The sequence below is a fragment of the Myotis yumanensis genome, unplaced genomic scaffold (assembly GCF_028538775.1).
Source record: "Myotis yumanensis isolate MYYU_CA2020_CCGP unplaced genomic scaffold, mMyoYum1.0.hap1 SCAF_4, whole genome shotgun sequence".
Lineage (NCBI taxonomy): Eukaryota > Metazoa > Chordata > Mammalia > Chiroptera > Vespertilionidae > Myotis > Myotis yumanensis.
The window spans coordinates 78,109,197-78,128,123 of NW_027223755.1; the positions used below are offsets into that span (position 1 = coordinate 78,109,197).

Consider the following 18,927-nt stretch of genomic DNA (forward strand, 5'->3'; position numbering starts at 1 on the left):
CCCAAGAAAGTAGATCCACTTTTAAACCACGGGGGACAAAAAAAGGAATTTCTATTCTTTTAAAGATCCTTAGAGAAGGGTTGTATTTGATGATTTGCTCCAATGCTTGACCACATATTAGAAACTTTTAAACACAGCATATCACATGGCAACGTTTAAGCATGTGTGATGCATAAAATTGGGGTACATAAGACTCATTCTTTCTATTATTCTTATGCTTTACTACCATTCCTTAGTCTCTCTTCATAACTTTTTCTGTTTTCTAGAAATATTATTTTTAAGACTATTTTTTTAGAGGAGCTTTGGTTTATCAAAAAATTGAGAGGGTAGTCAGAGATTTCCCATATACCCACTGCCTAGTCTTCCCCCATTATCAACACCACTTACCAGAATGATACCTCTTCTTTTTTTTTTAAACCAAGGGTGAACTTACATTGACACATCATAATTGCCCAAAGTTCGTAGTGCACCTTAAGGTTCCCTCTTGGTGCTGTACATTGCATGATTTTGGACAAATATTAAATTACATTCATCCATCATTATAATGTCATACAGAATATCTTCACAACCCCCAAATCCTCTGTGCTCTGCTCCTTCATCCTCCCCCAGGCCCTACACCCACCCCAGTGCACGCTTCCTGACCCTTGGCAACCACTGGCCTTTTTATTGTCCCCATAGTTTTGCCTTTTCTAGAATGTCATATAGTTGGAGTCATACAGTGTATGCCTTTTCATATTGGCTTCTTTTACTTAGTAATATGCATTTAAGATTCATCCATGTAATTTTCAGGGCTTGATAGCGCTCTTTTTTTTTAAAGCACTGAGTAACATTCCATTGTCTGGTAACATTCCATTGTCTGGATGTACCACAGTTCATTCATCTACCAGAGGACATCTGGACCCACAGCCCAGGCGCAGCGAGGGGCGGGGTGCAGCCGGCTCACTGCCGGTGTGTGCCTTCCTGCTTTGGGTGGAGATGGAAAGGTCTGTAGGATTCAGCCCCGTCTTCTTGCTCTTGCTTCTGCTTTGGGAACCGGCTGCTCTACTCTGTTCTCTCTCTCTCGGCTATAAATTCACAGTCACTCCTAATGGACAACCGTGGTGTGAAATTCAAGGCCAAGTCAATGGAAACACACTTCTTCATTATACCTGTAGTAGCCAGAAGGTCAAACTCATCAGTGTTCTGGAGATCAATGCCACACAGGCCTGGAATCAACAGAGAGACGCTCTGAAATACGTGATGGCAGAGCTCAAGAAGATCCTGCTGGACATTAAAGCAGAGAGGATTGCAACCAGCGACCCTCTCTCCCCACAGGGCAGCATGCTGTGTAAGCAGGAGTCCAATGGACGCACCAGCGCATCCTGGGAGTTTGCGTTGGATGGACAAATCTCTCTCTGCTTTGACTCAAAGAATGGAAACTGGACAGTGTTGCATGGTGAAGGCAGACTGTTAAGCAAAACATTGGCGAGTGACAGAGCTATGACCGATCTCCTTGTTAGGACCTCACCTGGAGACTGTAGGAAGTGGCTTAAACAAGTTTTGTGTCCCCAGGATGAAGTTCTCAGCACAAAAGCTGCATCAACCACTGCCACAGCCCTGTCCGAGGCCACAGCCAGCAAGCGCGTCACTTCCCTCCTCCCTGTGATCCTCACCTGCTGGGTCATGGCTGGCATCGTAGGCTGGAGCCTTTACAGTAACAGGCTGCCGATGCTGCCAAGAAGGCCCTGAGAGTGTGGACTACCTCAGCGACTCTGCCTTTGCTTGGCTGCCTCTGGGTGACCTGCTGCTCATTTTTAGACCACCCGGAGTTCAAACCTTCTGACCAGAGACCGGGTCAGATCAGGATGAGACAGTAGATGCAGCACCTCATGTCCATTATTGCATTTGCTGATGATCCTCTTCGGGGCTTTTTAAACATATCATGTCACTTTCTCTGGTGCTAAGAGATATAATTCCTACATTTAAACATTAATAGCTTCAATAAGAAATCTCAACAAAGAGAACATTTTCCATCTTCTTTGTGGGAGATCAGATACATCTCGGCACCATGACTTTTCATGTAAATAATATTGCCAAAAAGTGCCAGACCTCAGGGCTTCTTTCTGTGCCCTCAAAATCAGGCATGTATTTTAAAAAAAGAAAGTCTGATTTATGGCTATTCCCGTTAATAGCTTATAATAGTGTGATGAAATTTAAATAAACATCTTTATATTCTAAAAAACTTTTAAAAAATTAAATCAATAGAAATATATTTAAAAGGTCAGTTTTAACTGTTAACCTCATTTCTTTTCTTTGCTGCTGATTATCTTCATATGGCCAGTAATCAGTGATTGTTTGCTCAAATTTAAGAATAAAAAACTGATTAGACCAAGTACTTTGTATGGGTTTCTTCTGTTGTCTATGAACGTGTGCTTTTCTCGTAGTGGTTTCCCCTGAATGAGGGGCTGATTGGAATCTCCCTTCCTCTCCTTTTATTTCCCTTTGAGTCAGCCTTGTTGACTGATGAGCTTTGTGGTCAGAGGCAGAGCACTGCCTAGGGAATTAGGAGTTCTCTCAGTGCTAGAATGAGGACTGCTGGGATATCCACACCCACACAAGACCTGTAGCTTTTTCTAAGCAGCTCTTTATAGTTTGTTTAGAAAAGGTTAAGTGTGTTTTATGATGGGGAGAGGTAAGCACTGTGTGTGTGTGTGTGTGTGTGTGTGTGTGTGTGTTGGTGGTGGGGGTGGAAGGCATGTTTGCTCATGTGTTCACTCTATAGAGAGACTCCTTTTTTAATTTTTACATTACAGTTGACATACAATATTATTTTAGATTAGTTTCAGGTGCACAACATAGTCGTTAGACATTTATGTAATTTACAAAGTAATCCCCTGATAAGTCTAGTACCACCGGGCACCATCCACAGTTATTACAATATTCCCCGCACTGTACTTTACATGCTGTGTTTATTCTATAACTACCAGTTTGTACTTCTTATCCCTTCACCTTTTTCACGAAGCCTCTAACCCCCCTCCATTCTGGCAACCATCAGTTGTTCTCTGTATCTACTACTCTGTTTCTGGGTTTTTTGGTTCATTTGTTTTGTTCTTTAGATTCCACACGTAAGTGAAACCATATGGTATTTGTATTTCTCTATAGAGAGACTCCTATTTTATTTTGCTCCTTTCACACCTATCCTCTGTCACTGAGCTTAGTGGGTTCCAGGGTTCTCCTGGGGAGTTTAGCTTTCACCTGCATCTTGGTTTCCTCCTGGTCTTCTTTCTCATGAACAGATTTCCATGTACAATGAGTCCTCACTCAATGTCGTCAGTAGGTTCTATGAGTTTAGTGAAATGACACGTAATGAAGCCAATTGTCCCCTAGGCTCACTGAGGTAAACAAGTTGAGTTCCTACAGCATCTCTTTCACATTATAACGAAACAATGTTGAACAAAATGACATTTTAAAAAACGTGCTGTCCTTTCAGACTTCCAGAAAATGGTTAGTTTCTAGATCCCAAATGACCACCTCCCAATCTCTCCACTCTTACAAGTGTATTCATTTCTATGTTCCTTTATCGTTTCAGGATTGAGGAGGAAAGTCAGGCAAGGCACATGTGTACAGGTTTGCGCTAAAATCAAGGAGCTCCCTTAAACCACAGGTTTTCACTGCCCGTCTCAGGCTAGCTTGTGGGCCTCAGGCTGCCACCAGTGCTTCGCTGTTTTGCCCACCTGGAGCCAATGTTCGCACAGGCAGGGTTTCTTCATGGCAGCGGTTGCGGAGTCAGAGTCTTGGGTTTCAGACGTGGCTCTGGGCCTGTCTGGTGCATCGCTTAGGAGAGTTACTTAAAATTTGTGCCTCAGCCAGGACCCAATCAAGATGATTACTGGTGTCTACCTCATGGAGTAATCTGAGAATGACTTCATGCATTTCCAGGGCCATAGCATTTCTAAAACTGTCCTCTGACTTTAAAATAACCTTCTCTGAAAAAAAAATAATAATAACCCTCTCGGTCATAAAAACCATAAGCAGACGCAGAAGGATGCCAACAGGCAGAGGTAAACTGAGTGCATTCCCATGTTGCATCATCTCGTCCTGAAAAGTCATCATTCCCACTGGCAAGTGATTCCTGACAACATGCAGAATGCTAGGCTTAGGGGCCAGGAGGGAAGACGGCAAGATAACTTTCTAAATCCTGCCCCTTGCCGTAACTTGTCCGCAGTGTTGATTTCATTTTTTACAGTTCTCTGACTAAATGAGAACCTGGTGAATCACTGCATAATTAAATTACCCCGAAACAGCAGGATGCACCCTGGCTTCTCTCAAATAGGCCAGACATGTTTTCTCTTTATTTGGTTGATGGAGGAAAGGTGACACTTAAGGGGAAATATTTTTCTTCCTACATTTTTAAATATACAAAAAGTATATAAGGAGAAATAAAGGTCTTCCATCACAAACATCAACATTTATCATTTTAAACTTTTACAGACCGTTAACCAAAGAAAAGGTACAACGACCTCTAAACGTTCCTTTATGTGTTCCCAGCATCTGGGCGAACTAAATGGATCCTTTCCATCTAGGTCTGGGTTCTGCCTCTGGCAGACACCAGAGGACTGTTGAGGGAGGTCTTGGTCATTGTCCTTGCTGTTCGTCTCAGGAAATAAGTTGAAGAGCCAAAATGCATGGATTTCCTTACCATGTTATGAGAATGCCAACAAAAATATGTATATGTAGAACTCTGGTATTTCAACATTTTTTCAATAGTTATTACTTTAGGGAAAAAGTCTATAACTCTATGACCGCTTACAAAAATAGTTCCTTTTTTAGAGCACTGTATAAGGCACAGGCCAGGTGCTGTGACGTCCTTGTTCTTTTCCTTCCATGTGTGCCTCCTTCATAACTGTTATGACCACAGCTCTGTGTTGGGTTCAGGTGTCAGGAACCATAGAAATGACCTATCCTGGGTTATGACTGATGATGGACTCTATAGTTGGAGTCCCTTCCCTCTAAATACATTACCACACACCTTAACTTGACCTTCCCTGGGGTATTTCTGTCAGTCCCTATAGCCTTTACAGCACGCCCCTCACCCGTTTGATATTTCACTGTCCAGAGATGTCTACTCTGTCTGTCTGTACATGCAAATAGTAAATAAAACTGTAACTGACAGTGATCCTGAAGAGACCCTGTTCTAATCCTGATTCTCCTAAAAATGTGTCTGCTGTTGGTTTTAATTTTTCAATTTTTGAAAACCTATCTTTAGTGCCAGTTATGTATTAAAATGTCTTCCCATTCTCCACTTTATAAGAGCCGTAGCCAGTAGCAACTTGTTAACTGGATTCTGAAAGCCAAGATTACCATCACTGCTTTCTCACATGGCGTGTCTCTCTCTCTCTCTCTCTCTCTCTCTCTCTCTCTCTCTCTCTCTCTCTCTCACACACACACACACACACACACACACACAAGATTCTATTGAATTGACTTATAAAGTCACTTGTTTTCCTGGTAGATTGCATTTATCAAAACCATTTAAATTCATCATTGATTAATGAAAAGACAGGGGCAAACATTGGCAAGAGGAGAATGGAAATAGAAAATGAACCTCCTAGCAAAATGATTTTTAAAAGAAAGTGTTTTCCTTTAAAAACTTAGTTTCTCAAATTTTTTGGTACAATGATAAATGGGATTTTTTTTAAATCTCTTTCTGTAAATTCACTATTGGTGTATAAAAATGTCATAGATTTCTTGGCGTTAATTTTGTATCCTGCTACATTGGAATCTTTAGGGTTTTCTATGTACAGTATCATGTCATCTGTGAATTATGACAGTTTTACATCTTCTTTTCCAATTTGGATACCTTTTATTTTTTTCTTCTTGTCTAATTGCTATGGCAGCACTTCCAGTACTATGTCAAACAGGAGTGGTGAAAGTGGGCATCCCTGTCTCGTTCCTGTTCTTAGGTGAAGTGGTTTTAGTTTTTGCCCATTGAGTATATGTTGGTTGTATGTTTGTCATATAAGGCTTTTATTGTGTTGAGGTATGATCCCTCTATTCCCATTTTTCTGAGGATTTTTATCAAGAAAGAGTGTTGGATTTTGTCAAATGCTTTTTCTGCATCAATTGATATGATTACGTGGGAATGCAGACTGGTGCAGCCACTGTGGAGAACAGTATAAAGTTTCCTCAAAAAAACTAAAAATGGAACTCCCATTTGACCCAGTGATCCCACTTCTAGGAATATATCCCAAGAAACTAGAAACACCAATCAGAAAGGATATATGCACCCCTATGTTCATAGCAGCACAATTTACCATAGCTAAGATCTGGAAACAGCCTAAGTGCCCATCAGCAGATGAGTGGATTAAAAAACTGTGGTACATCTACACAATGGGATACTACACTGCTGTAAAAAAGAAGGAATTCTTACCATTTGCAACAGCATGGATGGAACTGGATAGCATTATGCTAAGCGAAATAAGCCAGTCAGAGAAAGATACATATGACATGATCTCACTCATATGTGGAATATAATGAACAACATAAACTGATGAACAAAAATAGATCCAGAGGCAGAGAAGCATCGATCAGATGCTCAAACCTCAGAGGGAAGCTAGGGGAGGGTGGGGGTAAGGGCGAGAGATCAACCAAAGGACTTGTATGCGTGCATATAAGCCTAACCAATGGACACAAACATCAGTGGGGTGAGGGCATGAGTGGGGTGGGTTGGGGAGGCAATGGGGGGATAAGGACACATATGTACTGTAATACCTTAATCAATAAAGAAAAGAAAAGGGAAAAAAACTTAGTTTCTCATTACCCCTTAAATGCTTGAAACTTTGGATTGTCATTTAAACATTCTCCTGATGTTGAGTAAGTAGGAATACCTGTTTCAACTAAAGAGAATATATACCTTTATATGCCGAATGCAGTTCATTACAATGACTGGGATTTTGTTTACATAGAGTAAGCCCATATAATTTAACTTTGAATTGCTGTATTTTAAATGTAAAGTGAAGTGACTAAACATAAAACTTGTCTGTGTCTCTTCATGTGTACATCTTTTAAAAGAAGAATGAATATGCATGCACATTTGAGAAGAATACAGTTAGGATACTACTAGTGATCAGTCCCTCTGCAGACCATGTACTTAAGCCAAGAGAGTCTTACATGTTTCATGGAGTTTTAGAACATAAGTGCTGTATATTTGGTGTCTAATGATATCAAGGCAGGATGCTAAAAATACTTTTTTATAATAAAACAACTGGTATTAGCATCAGCCTTTTAAAAGCAGTATGGGAACACTTGATGATTGGAGGACTACTTGGGTCTGGGTCACATAACTAAGCATTTTTGTTCAATGGGCACTTATTTACTGATTTCCATGTGCAAAGCAATGTTAATGGCAAGAGTCACAGAGATAATTTAATATTATCCTTGAGTTTAAGCTGGTTAGAGTTTAGTAGAAGAGATAAGAACTAACTTTGAGGCAAAAGAGAAGTACTCTGTAGATGTACAAATTTCCATGGAAACAGTGAGAGAGATCCTATTAATTCCATTTGTAGTGATACCCAAAGCTCCCAGCAGCCTGCATTTGAACTAAGTGTGTGCCCCTCTCTTAGTAGCCTTCTCTAGCGTGGGGAGGTGGGAAAGGAGACTACCACATTTCTCTTGTCTTCTTCCACCCAACCAACTTCTAGTCTTGTTTCCTTTCTAGGCTTCCTGCCCTGTACAATTCATTCTAAAGAACTAAATTTGTACATCTGCAGTTCCTTGCTAAGCTGGACACAGGAGGTAGAGGGTAAGATAGATCTTAAACTTTTCATACCTTGTGGGCAAGACAATGAATGCCTTTGCCAGTCAGCCAAGAGTACATCATATATCTTTAAAGGAGTCTTGAACATGAAGATAATTAAAATTCATGATTTTGACAAAAGCACTTAGATTTTTAACTTGAGTTGACAAGTTAATCTCACATTCATTTACTGTGAAGTTAAAGTGACAGACGAGTGATGAACATGGGTGCTTCCCGTGACCAAGATCTTAAGAATGATGTCATTTTGTTAATTACTCTAAAAGGCACACCCTGAGTTTGCCAGCTACACAAACTTTCTGCCCTTACACTTCGGTCTTCTGCTCCCCTCGTGGCCTGTTCACTCCCATTCCTGTCAGGTTTCATTGTCATTAATTACAGGTGCAAAGAGGGCAACATTAAAACTAAGTAAACAAGATGAAGGCCTGGAGGGATGGGGCGGGTGTGGGTGCAGCAAAGCGCGGGAGGAGGCCACGTTCTCAGCTGGTTATTTGTGGAGATGCCAAGAGTCTAGCTTTCTTTATGTTCTGTGGATTCTATCTAATATTTTTGTTCTCCCCAATGTTTTTAGTATTAAATTTTGGGAAGTTTAATAAATTTTTTATAAGACTACTGTCTTTTCACACATTGTGAAAACTCTTTAAATTTGGTGGGGGCGGGGGGAAAGTGGTGTCTGTTTTTTATTTCTATTTTATTTTTTAAATATATTTTATTGATTTTTTACAGAGAGGAAGGGAGAGAGACAGAGAGCCAGAAACATCGATAAGAGAGAAATATCGACCAGCTGCCTCCTGCACATCTCCTACTGGGGATGTGCCCGCAACCCAGGCACATGCCCCTGACCGGAATCGAACCTGGGACCCTTCAGTCCGCAGGCTGAAGCTCTATCCACTGAGCCAAACCGGTTTCGGCTGGTGTTTGTTTTTTAATCACTGGTGCTAAAGCTACCGTGGAACCATCTGACTGCTCTGGGCTGTGGAGAGCAGAAAATGCTGATACATGGCTCTTTTTTCCTCGGCAGTCACGTGGTGTCTGGGGGGTCAGGTGCCCTCTGGCCCAAAGTTTACAGTAGGAGCATTCTACTGAGTCCTCACTTTTAGTCACAACCACTTCTTCCCAGAGATAATGGGCCTCTTGTGGGCAGCTGAAGCTGACTTTGGACACATATTATACCCAGGGAGCATGCATACACACTCTGGTTTTAGCTGTTTGGGGTCAATGAACCACTACTAACCTTGAAGCAGGGATAGCTTTGCCTGAGCTACTTCAAAGTCTACTCAGTTTTGTAATAAAAAAATTACTGAGTTCTGTTTAAAATTAAGGTATTAAACTCCTATTGAGCATTCTAAATTGTCCATAATTAGCTAATGTGCTGTAAGATAAATCATAAATCAGAAGATGTATGCTCATAGATCATGATTATAAATTACAATAATATTTCTAGTACAAGGCTAAGATTTTACTTTTAACCTTGTACTGGAAATATCTTATAATTTTCTGGTTTCTTGAGCAGAGAAATAATGATGGTTAAATTTTAACTCAACTGTTGTACCTAAAAAAAGATTCACCAAAAAATAAAAGTTAAAGATGTCCTATAATTTCCTAATTGAACTGTTCTTTTAACTACTTAAGTTACGAAGAAATCAATGCAACTTAATTCGAACTGGAATTCCAAAAAATTGGCAATTCAAAAGAACATTTATTCTATAAGAAACATTGGGCCCGCGAGCACTATCAATCTTGCATTCTTAACAGAGGACCTGTTTTGCACCATAAATCGTTTCATTAAAATATTGGGGTGCTGGGAAAATGCATACACTCAATGATTGGGGTAGGGATTTCACACTCCCAGGTCTGGCAGGCTGGCTCTCACTCTGGTTTACTTTTTCTTTCTACTTTTCCCCCCAAGGCACTTACTAACCTCTGACATAGAGAGCTCACCACTCACGTTTATTCTTCACGTCTTCCTCTCCTTGTTGGAATTTAAGGTCCATGCAGATAGAGATCTTGACCTGTCTTTTCATTGATAAATCCACAATAATACCTAGAACATTGTAGGTATTCAACAAATAGAGAGTTGTTGAATGAATAAATAAGCATAATGCGATTTTTTCCCTTAAAATGCAACATTATTCTTATCTGTGATGTAATTTTTTTACTTCAAATTTGCTTAGGAATACATATTTAAAAATACACTCTGGGATGCCGAAACCGGTTTGGCTCAGTGGATTGAGCATCGGCCTGCGGACTGAAAGGTCCCGGGTTCGATTCCGGTCAAGGGCATTTACCTGGGTTGCGGGCACATCCCCAGTTGGAGGTGTGCAGGAGGCAGCTGATCGATGTTTCTCTCTCATCGATGTTTCTGACTCTCTCTCTCTCTCCCTTCCTCTCTGTAAAAAATCAATAAAATATATTTTAAAAAAAATACACTCTGGGAACATGAGTTATTAAAATACTTATTTCAATTTATATTTTGCTATTCTAATGAAAATATAAGGGGTACTTTAAATGATGCTCCCAAAAATACAATGGTCAAGAATGCACTATTTTAAACTATAATATGATGTATAATCTATAAAGAGATATTATGAATTGTTACCCTCTGGTCAAACTTTAAAAAGATGTATTTATCTTAGAACTATTGCTTATTGCTACTCTAAATCAGTGTGTTTCCAAGCATCAGTTTCGCTGACAGCTGGCAATATGAAGAAAGCTAAGATTCACCTAACTGGAAAGCAAGTGATTCACAGTCTGTGGTTGTTTCAGTCCATCCTGGCTGCTACTACAAAAATACCACAAACTGGGTGGCTTATAACAAACACTTCTCACAATTCTGGAGGCTGGAAGTCCAAGGTTATGGCAGCAGCAGGTGTGGTGTCGGTGAGGGCCCGCCTTGCTCCCAGGGTGGAAGGGGCAGGGAAGCTTTCTTTGGCCTTTTTTTTTATGGGCACTAATTCCATTCATAAGGGCTCTCCCCTTATGACCTAATCACCTCCTAACACCATCACATTGGAGGTTAGGCTTTCAACACAAGGATTTGGGGGACACAAACTTTCAGACCATAGCAGTGGCAGTGCTGACTATGAGATCAGCTCATTGGGTATCAGTGCAAGCTGTATGATCAACCTGGCTAATATTTCTTTTCTTTTTTATAGTATTATTAATTTATTAGGAATTAGTAAATTCCTACATCAGAGTAATCTAAATGAAATAAAATATTGAAAGGAAAAGTGTGGCTACTCAACAAAATAACTGCTCTTTCTGACTAATCATTTAATTTTATCTTTTTGCAAATGGATGCCTCCCCAGGTTGGCCAAGAAGCCTGGTACCATTTGTACAGGTTTTCGTTGATTTGCAGTAAAATAAGAGTTTATTTCAGATAAACTTTATTGAGTAACTAGAGGCCCGGTGCACAAAATTCATACATTAGGGGGTGTCCCCTCAGCCTAGCCTGCACCCTCTCTAATCCAGGAACCCAATTGGGCCTAAACCGGCAGTCAGACATCCCTCTCATAATCCTGAACCGCTGGCTCCTAATTGCTCACCTGTCTGCCTGCCTGGTCGCCCCTAACTGCCCCACCCCCTGCCAACCTAGTCACCCCCAACTCCCCCCCTGCTGGCCTGGTTGCATCCAACTGCCCCCCCCCAACCCCCCGTTGGCCTGGTTGCCCCTCATGGCACCCCCTGCCAGCCTGGTCACCCATGCACCCACGCAGCCTGCTGCTCAGTCGTTTGGTCGTCCCTCACTAACCCCCCTGCTGGCCTGGTTGCCCCACACACCCTGCTTGTTCAGTCATTTGGTCGTCTCTCACTAACCCCCCTGCTGGCCTGGTCGTAGGCAGCCATCTTGAGAGGGCATGAGGGTTAATTTGCATATGACCTCTTTAGTATATAGGATTGCATTGTATGTGTTGTTGTTTTTAATGTATATACCTCTGTAACCATCATCAAGACAGAACATTTCCATCACCTCCAGCAAGTTCCCACAATCCCCTTTGCTGTCAGTCTTCCTCCCCACCCCCACCATTATGCAGCCACTAATCTAATACTGTCAGTTCTGGAACTTCATATAACTGGAGTTATATGCTGTTTCATAGCTGGCTTTTTTCTAGCATATTTTTTAATTCATCCATGTTTTTGCATGTGTCATAGTTTAATTATTTGTTTGGTTTTATTACTGACTAGTATTTATATGAATTTTACAGTTCATTTATCTATTCACGCACTCTTTGTCTATTTGTGTATAGCTCTTGGTGAGGTCATGTTTTTATTTATTTTGAATAAGTAGCTATGAATGGTATTTCTGGGTCATATCATAAATATATGTTTAAAAGAAACCGGCAAGTGACTTTTCGAAGTGGTTTATCAATTCTACATTCCCAAGAGCAAAGTTTGAAATTTCACAGTTGTGGTAATTCTCTCCAAAGCTCAATATAATCAGTATTAATAATTTTAGCCTTTCTGGTGATATTTTGTGGCATCTCATTGTGGTTTTAATTTATATTTCCCTGATGACTAGTAGTGTTGAACACCTTTCATACCATATGTATTCATATATACATATATGTGTGTGTGTGTATAAACATATATATAAATATATTTATATATACATATATAATATATATATATGTACATATATATATATTTGGTGAAGAGTCTACTAAAGTCTTTTGCCGATTTTAAATAGTTGGGTTGTTTTTCTGTTTTTGAGTTGTAAGGGTACTTTATGTATTCCGGATGCAAAATCCTTTTGAAATATATCTTGTAAATATTTTTTTCCTAGTTCAACATGGCTTTCTTTTTTTTTTTTTTTTTTAATTAAATCTTTATTGTTCAGATTACATTTGTTCCTCTTTCCCCCCCCCCATAACTCCCCTCCTTCCAGTTCCCGCCCCACCCTCCTCCCTCACTCCCCACCCACTGTCCTCATCCATAGGTGCACGATTTTTGTCCAGTCTCTTCCTGCATCTCCCATTCCCCTTTCCCCCCCAAGAATAGTCTGTCCATTCCCTTTCTATGTCCCTGATTCATTATAATCACCAGTTCATTCTGTACATCAGATTATTTATTCACTTGATTCTTAGATTCACTTGTTGATAGATGCATGTTTGTTGTTCACAATTTGTATCTTTACCTTTTTCTTCTTCCTCTTCTTAAAGGATACCGTTCAGCATTTCGTATAATACTGGTTTAGTGGTGATGAACTCCTTTAGCTTTTCCTTATCTGTGAAGCTCTTTATCTGACCTTCAATTCTGAATGATAGCTTTGCTGAATAAAGTAATCTTGGTTGTAGGTTCTTGGTATTCATCACTTTGAATATTTCTTGCCATTCCCTTCTGGCCTGCAAAGTTTCTGTTGAGAAATCAGCTGACAGTCGTATGGGTATTCCCTTGTAGGTAACTGAGTCTCTTTCTCTTGCTGCTTTTAAGATTCTCTCTTTGTCTTTTGCTCTTGGCATTTTAATGATGATGTGTCTTGGTGTGGTCCTCTTTGGATTCCTTTTGTTTGGGGTTCTCTGCGCTTCTTGGACCTGTAAGTCCATTTCTTTCACCAGGTGGGGGAAGTTTTCTGCCATTATTTCTTCAAATAGGTTTTCGATATTTTGCTGTCTCTCATCTTCTGGCACTCCTATTATTCTGATATTAGTCCGCTTGAAGCTGTCCCAGAGGCTCCTTACACTATCTTCACACTTTCGGATTCTTTTTTCATTTTGCTTTTCCAGTTGGGTGTTTTTTGCTTCTTCGAAATTCAAATCTTTGGTTTGATTCTTGTGCTCCTCTGGTCTGCTATTGGATATAATATTCTTTATTTCAGTCTGTGTATGCTTACTTTCTAATTTCTTTATCGTAGCATCGAGGGTCTCATTAGTTTTCGTGAGGCTCTGCTCAAGTTTATTGCAAGCCCTCAAAATTGCGATTTTTAGCTCCATATCCTCCATTTCTGTCATGTTTTTTTGTCTCCGCATCTTTTATGCTTTCTTGGTGCACCCCCTTGTGGTCTTTGTGCACAGTCTTGTTCTAGTTAAGCCTTAATTGTTGTAGTTAATACTAGAGGGATTTGACCACCAGGCTGACTGGCTGTGAGAATCAGCTGTGGGAAAACTTCAGTCCTCTGGGGAGGTGCTAATCTAGCCTTTGCCTGAGGCGATCCGGCAAATGGCTCTGTGCAGGGCTTGGGCGGGGCGGGCTCAACAGGGCGGGTGGAGGGAACAGCTATGGCTGCTCTCAGTCCGTCCCCAGGGGCTCCGCCTCTCTGTCCCAGCAACCGCTGCAAACCTCGGAGGAACCGTAGCCAGACAGTCCCGCTTCTCCCGTTTGAGTCTGGGTCCCTAGAGACTCGCCCGGATCTGTAGCCCAGAATCTGAGACTCCCTCCTGATTGAAAACGACAACCGCGCCCTCAGCCACCAGCCCGCTTTGCGCGCGCACTGCCATACCTTTAAATTTTCCACACTGCGCCTCTTCTGAGCCTCGTAATGCTGTTGTTTTTGCTTCTAGTTGAAGAGTCTCTCCTCAGCCAGCCTTCCTGTGGTTCTGGTTGATGTCCGTTCCGTCTTTTAGTTGTATTTTTGAAGTGGTTGTTTGCGGCGGCAGTCTCCGGTGTTTACCTATGCCGCCATCTTCGATTCTTCAACATGGCTTTCTTAATGGTATTTTTGAAGAGTTGAAGGTCTTTATCTTGATTAAATCAAATTGACCTTTATTTGTATTTTATAGTTAGTGATTTTTTTTATCTTGTCTAAGAAGTCTTTGCTACCACTGATCCAAATATATGATTCCAAAATTGTTATGGTTTCAACTTTTTTTGGTCTCTAATCCATTTCAAATTAAGGTTTGTGTTTGGTATGAAATTTGAAGTAGAAGCCAAGGTTTTGGGGTGTTTTTTTTAATGACTATAATATCTAGTTATTTCAGCACAGTTTGTTGAAAAACTTTCCCTTTTGGATTATTTTGGTACCAATGTCAAAAAACAATTGACCATATACATTCATGTACTGGCATATCTATTTCTGAACTCTCAGTTCTGTTCCATTGATCTATATGTGTATGTTTGCTGGGATTTCATTTGGGACTGCATTAAATCCATAATTAATCTGAGGATACTTGACATCTTAACAAAACTTAGTCTTCCAATTAACAAACATTTTTATTTCCCTATTTATTAAGATATTTAATTTCTCTGAATAGTGTTTTATAGTTTAAATTTATTCCTAATTATTTTATGCTTTTACATCTTATCTTTTGGATTTTTAAAATTATTTCCTAATTTTGTAGCTATTATGTAGTATATTTATCTTGTATTCCATAAACCTTGCTTAAATTTATTTGTTAATTTCAGTGGTTTTTCTTATGGCTTTCTTAGGATTTTCTATGTAGACAAACATGTCATTTGAGAATAAATACAGTTTTGCTTCCTGTCTTTATTTTCTTTATTCACTGATATTTTCTTCACTATATTATAATCTTTTCTTAATCCCCAGGTATTTCAAATGCTGTATTCTTCATCTCTATAAGTTTGATTTGCATCTTATCTTCCATTTCTCTAATTTATGTTCATGTTTTCCTCGACATACTTGAATATTGATAATCTTTATCATAGCCTTTTTAAACATCCTTACTGCTACGTCAATAACTTCTGCCACTTTATGGTCTGTTTCTCTGGATGATTTCTCTATTGGTATAGCTAGTATTTTCCTGCTTCCTTGTTTGTCTGCTTATTTTTGATTGCTGGGTATTGTTGAGGGCTGGATTGAATTGTATTCCTTTAAAGAATGTCGGAGTTAGTTTCATATTAATTTTAGACTCTTGAGGCTTGATTTTAAGATTATTTAGTGTGGGCCTACTTCAAGATAGCCCCACCAGTAAGTTCATACCCATCTGTGGACTCTATCCAATGCATCATAGAGTCTTTAAACTCTGGCTAGTGGAATCAAAAATTATCCCTAGCCCTTTGTGAATTGTAGGAATTGTTTGACCTACTATTTTCCATAGTTTTTCTTTTCTCGTCTTGGGTAATTTCTCTCATACATATGCAGATCAGTACTCAGCCAAATATTTGAAGGAACCATTCTGTCTGTCTCTGCAGCTTCCTTTTCCCCACTACTCTGCCTTACTGAGTCTAGTTGTTCATGTCTCCCTGCATCCTCTTTTCTGTATATAGAGGCCCGATGCACTAAATTCGTGCAAGAGTAGGCCTTCCTTCCCCCGGCTGCCAGCACCGGCTTCCCTCTGGCACCCGGGACCCGGGCTTCCCTCGCAGCCCCAGCTTCATCCAGAAGGTCGTCTGGAAGGACACCCGGAAGAACGTCTGGTCTAATTAGCATATTACACTTTTATTATTATGCATACTCAATAAAAAATAACAGAGCTTGATAGGGTTGCCCCTCTCTGCGGTGTGATAAAGAAATGCCTCTGGCAATTATCTGGCTTACTTTGCTTCCCTTTTCTAAGGGATAATAGTTACTTCCTGCCTGTTACATAACGTCTGAAATCAGTTGTGTAATCTATTTTGTTGAGTTTTCTACTTCTGGAGGAAATGAAATTCCTGTCATATTTAATCATTCATGGACAGAATAGAATTTTCCTTGCTAGTTTTATAATTTTCACTTTTCAGCTCATATTCCTTATCTGTTCATCCACTGTAACAGTTTCCCTTTAGTTCTTTGAACATATTTATAATATCTGTGTTAAATTTTTGACTGCTGAATTCACCAATTTGGCCATTTTATTTTTTTATTTTTTTATTTTTTTAAAATATATTTTATTGATTTTTTACAGAGAGGAAGAGAGATGGACAGAGAGCTAGAAACATCGATGAGAGAGAAACATCGACCAGCTGCCTCCTGCACACCCCCCACTGGGGATGTGCCTGCAACCAAGGCACATGCCCCCGACTGGAATCGAACCCAGGACCCCCCAGTCCGCAGGCCGACGCTCCATCCACTGAGCCAAACCGGTTTGGCCAATTTGGCCATTTTAGGGTTGGTTTCTATTGATTGCTTTTTACTTTAATGTGCATAACAATATTTTAGTTTTTGTATGTCTAGTATTTTTTCATGTTGCACATTATTTTTAAAAAATTGTAGAATGTTTTGTTTTATCAAGCAGTTAAGCTACTCACTGATCACATTGGACTTGTGTAGGTTTGATTTTACGCTGTTAGACTCTCTGAGAAGTCCAAGGTGTTTCTCAAGCCCCTCTTACTCGTAGAGTCAATCTTCAAGTTATTTCTTCCTCACTGATCTTTTAGGACTTGGTTTTCATTTGATTTAGGGTAGGTTTGAAGTCACCTTACTTTAGGGCTTGGTCTTTATTTCCAAAGTTTGCTTTCGATCCGTGCTGAATGTACATGGTATTAAGGAGGTGTTATGATATTTTCTTGACAATATAAAAACAAAAAAGCAAACTGATATAAACTCTAATCAAAACATTTGCAAGTCTCTCTCTTAGGTAATAAATAGGTCAGGTAACCAGACCGTGGTGGTGCCTTCAGGAAGAAGAGCCCCTGTAGGTTGACTACCCTTTAGCTCGTTGTGACTTTATTCATTACCCTGGGAGAAGCTCCTTTCATTTCCAGAATGTCTTTGAAATTAGACGATGAAATTTACATTCTTTTTTAATTTTTGGTGAATGGTACTTTATTTGGTCATTTTTGTTTACAACTAAAACTCCAGGAATTTAAAATTAACAACCTTGCCCAGGAGCTTCTTATAAACACCAGGAAAAGTTTCAGCCTTGTGTTCCACATCACATGGTTCTGCAGCACTCTATCTAAATAAACCTTTGTGGTTCACCTGGATTCTCTTGCCCACAGGTTCCCTTGGGGAGACTAAGTCCTCCCAGATCACATGTGCACAGCTGTCAGAGTGTGGTTTCTGGGACACTTTTGCCCTTTTTTTTTTTGTACAGTTTTTTTCGAGTTGGCTTAGGCAGAATTCTTCTCTGAGCATTAGAGACAATGTGCTTCCCACTGAACCTTTTTCCAAGTACTTACCAGACTTGCTTTTTTTAAGAAAGATTTCGGTTGAGGAATGAGAACAAAGGTCATAATAGCTTTCTGATCCCCATTAACTTCCATTTCCTTGGCCGCTGTTATATTCAGCTCCCTTAGCTGGGCCTTCAGGCCTGAATGCATCTCCAGCTACAAGAGTGCCTAAGAGATGCTGCACTAGAACTCGCCTGGCTTTTTGGGCTTCACAGTCTTCATGCTCTAACTGAACATGTCCTCCTTGTTGAGCACTGGCCAACGAAGATAATACTCTATTTTTATAATTTCTTCAGCGATGGGTTGGATATAATGAGATATTAAGGTGTTAAAATTTCAGCCAATGAGGTTACAGTTCAGTTCATAACCCGTTTCATCAACCTTGCCTCTTTAATGTCATTCAAATGTATTCTGTCCTCCCCACTTTCACTGCACAATCTCTGTCCAGGCTTCTATAATTACCTACTTGGTTTACTGACACTGATCTCCTAGTATCTACATAGCAGCTATATAGAGAATAACAGCATTTTAAAAATGCAAATGTCATTACTTGGAGTGTAAAATCTTCCTCTGTATTAAGAAGTAGAAATTATTTATAGATGAAAGGAACAAGAGAGGGGAAAAGAACTATCCTTGACAGAGAACAAAAAAAGCATAACACTGTGAACAGCTGGGTGTGGTGTGGGAAAGAGGATTCAGGAAAAGCACGGACGTCTGAAAATCTAGTTGGAAGAGCCCTCAGAGCATCTTTATAGGTTGGACGGATGGGGACTGTTAGGAGAAGCCGGAAACGTAAGTGAGGCTGCTTCATGAAGGGCCTGTGAGCCACGGAAGGAGTTGGACTTTTATCCTAACACTGTGGTTCTTAAACTTTCATGTGCATTCAAACCACTTGGAGCTCTTGTTAAAATGCAGACTTGTTCACTAGGTTTAGAACAGAGCTTGCTTTTCTTCTGTGGTTCAAATGGAGGTTTTGTTTTTGTTTTTTTACATTTTAGTACTTAAGACCAATCAGTAAAATTAACTCCTCTGAGTTTGGTGTGATGCATCCAAGAAACCGCTCCCATTCAGACAGCAGTTGGATGTTCTAGTTGGAACACAGCCAGGTTTCAAAGTAGCCTACACTCTGTTGTCACTTTGGCCAGAGCAG

At 40.0% G+C, this 18,927-nt stretch overlaps 1 protein-coding gene and 1 pseudogene across 1 annotated transcript; one reads left to right on the top strand and one right to left on the bottom strand.

Annotated features, from left to right (window-relative positions):
- Window positions 1-971: 971 nt before the first annotated feature.
- On the top strand, window positions 972-1,760 carry LOC139008179 (UL16-binding protein 2-like). The gene has a single exon (XM_070411501.1). The coding sequence runs from the start codon at window positions 976-978 to the stop codon at window positions 1,726-1,728; it is 753 nt and encodes a 250-aa protein (XP_070267602.1). The 5' UTR covers window positions 972-975; the 3' UTR covers window positions 1,729-1,760.
- A 15,694-nt stretch (window positions 1,761-17,454) lies between these two features.
- Window positions 17,455-18,014, bottom strand: LOC139008180 (small ribosomal subunit protein eS7-like; annotated as a pseudogene).
- Window positions 18,015-18,927: the final 913 nt, after the last annotated feature.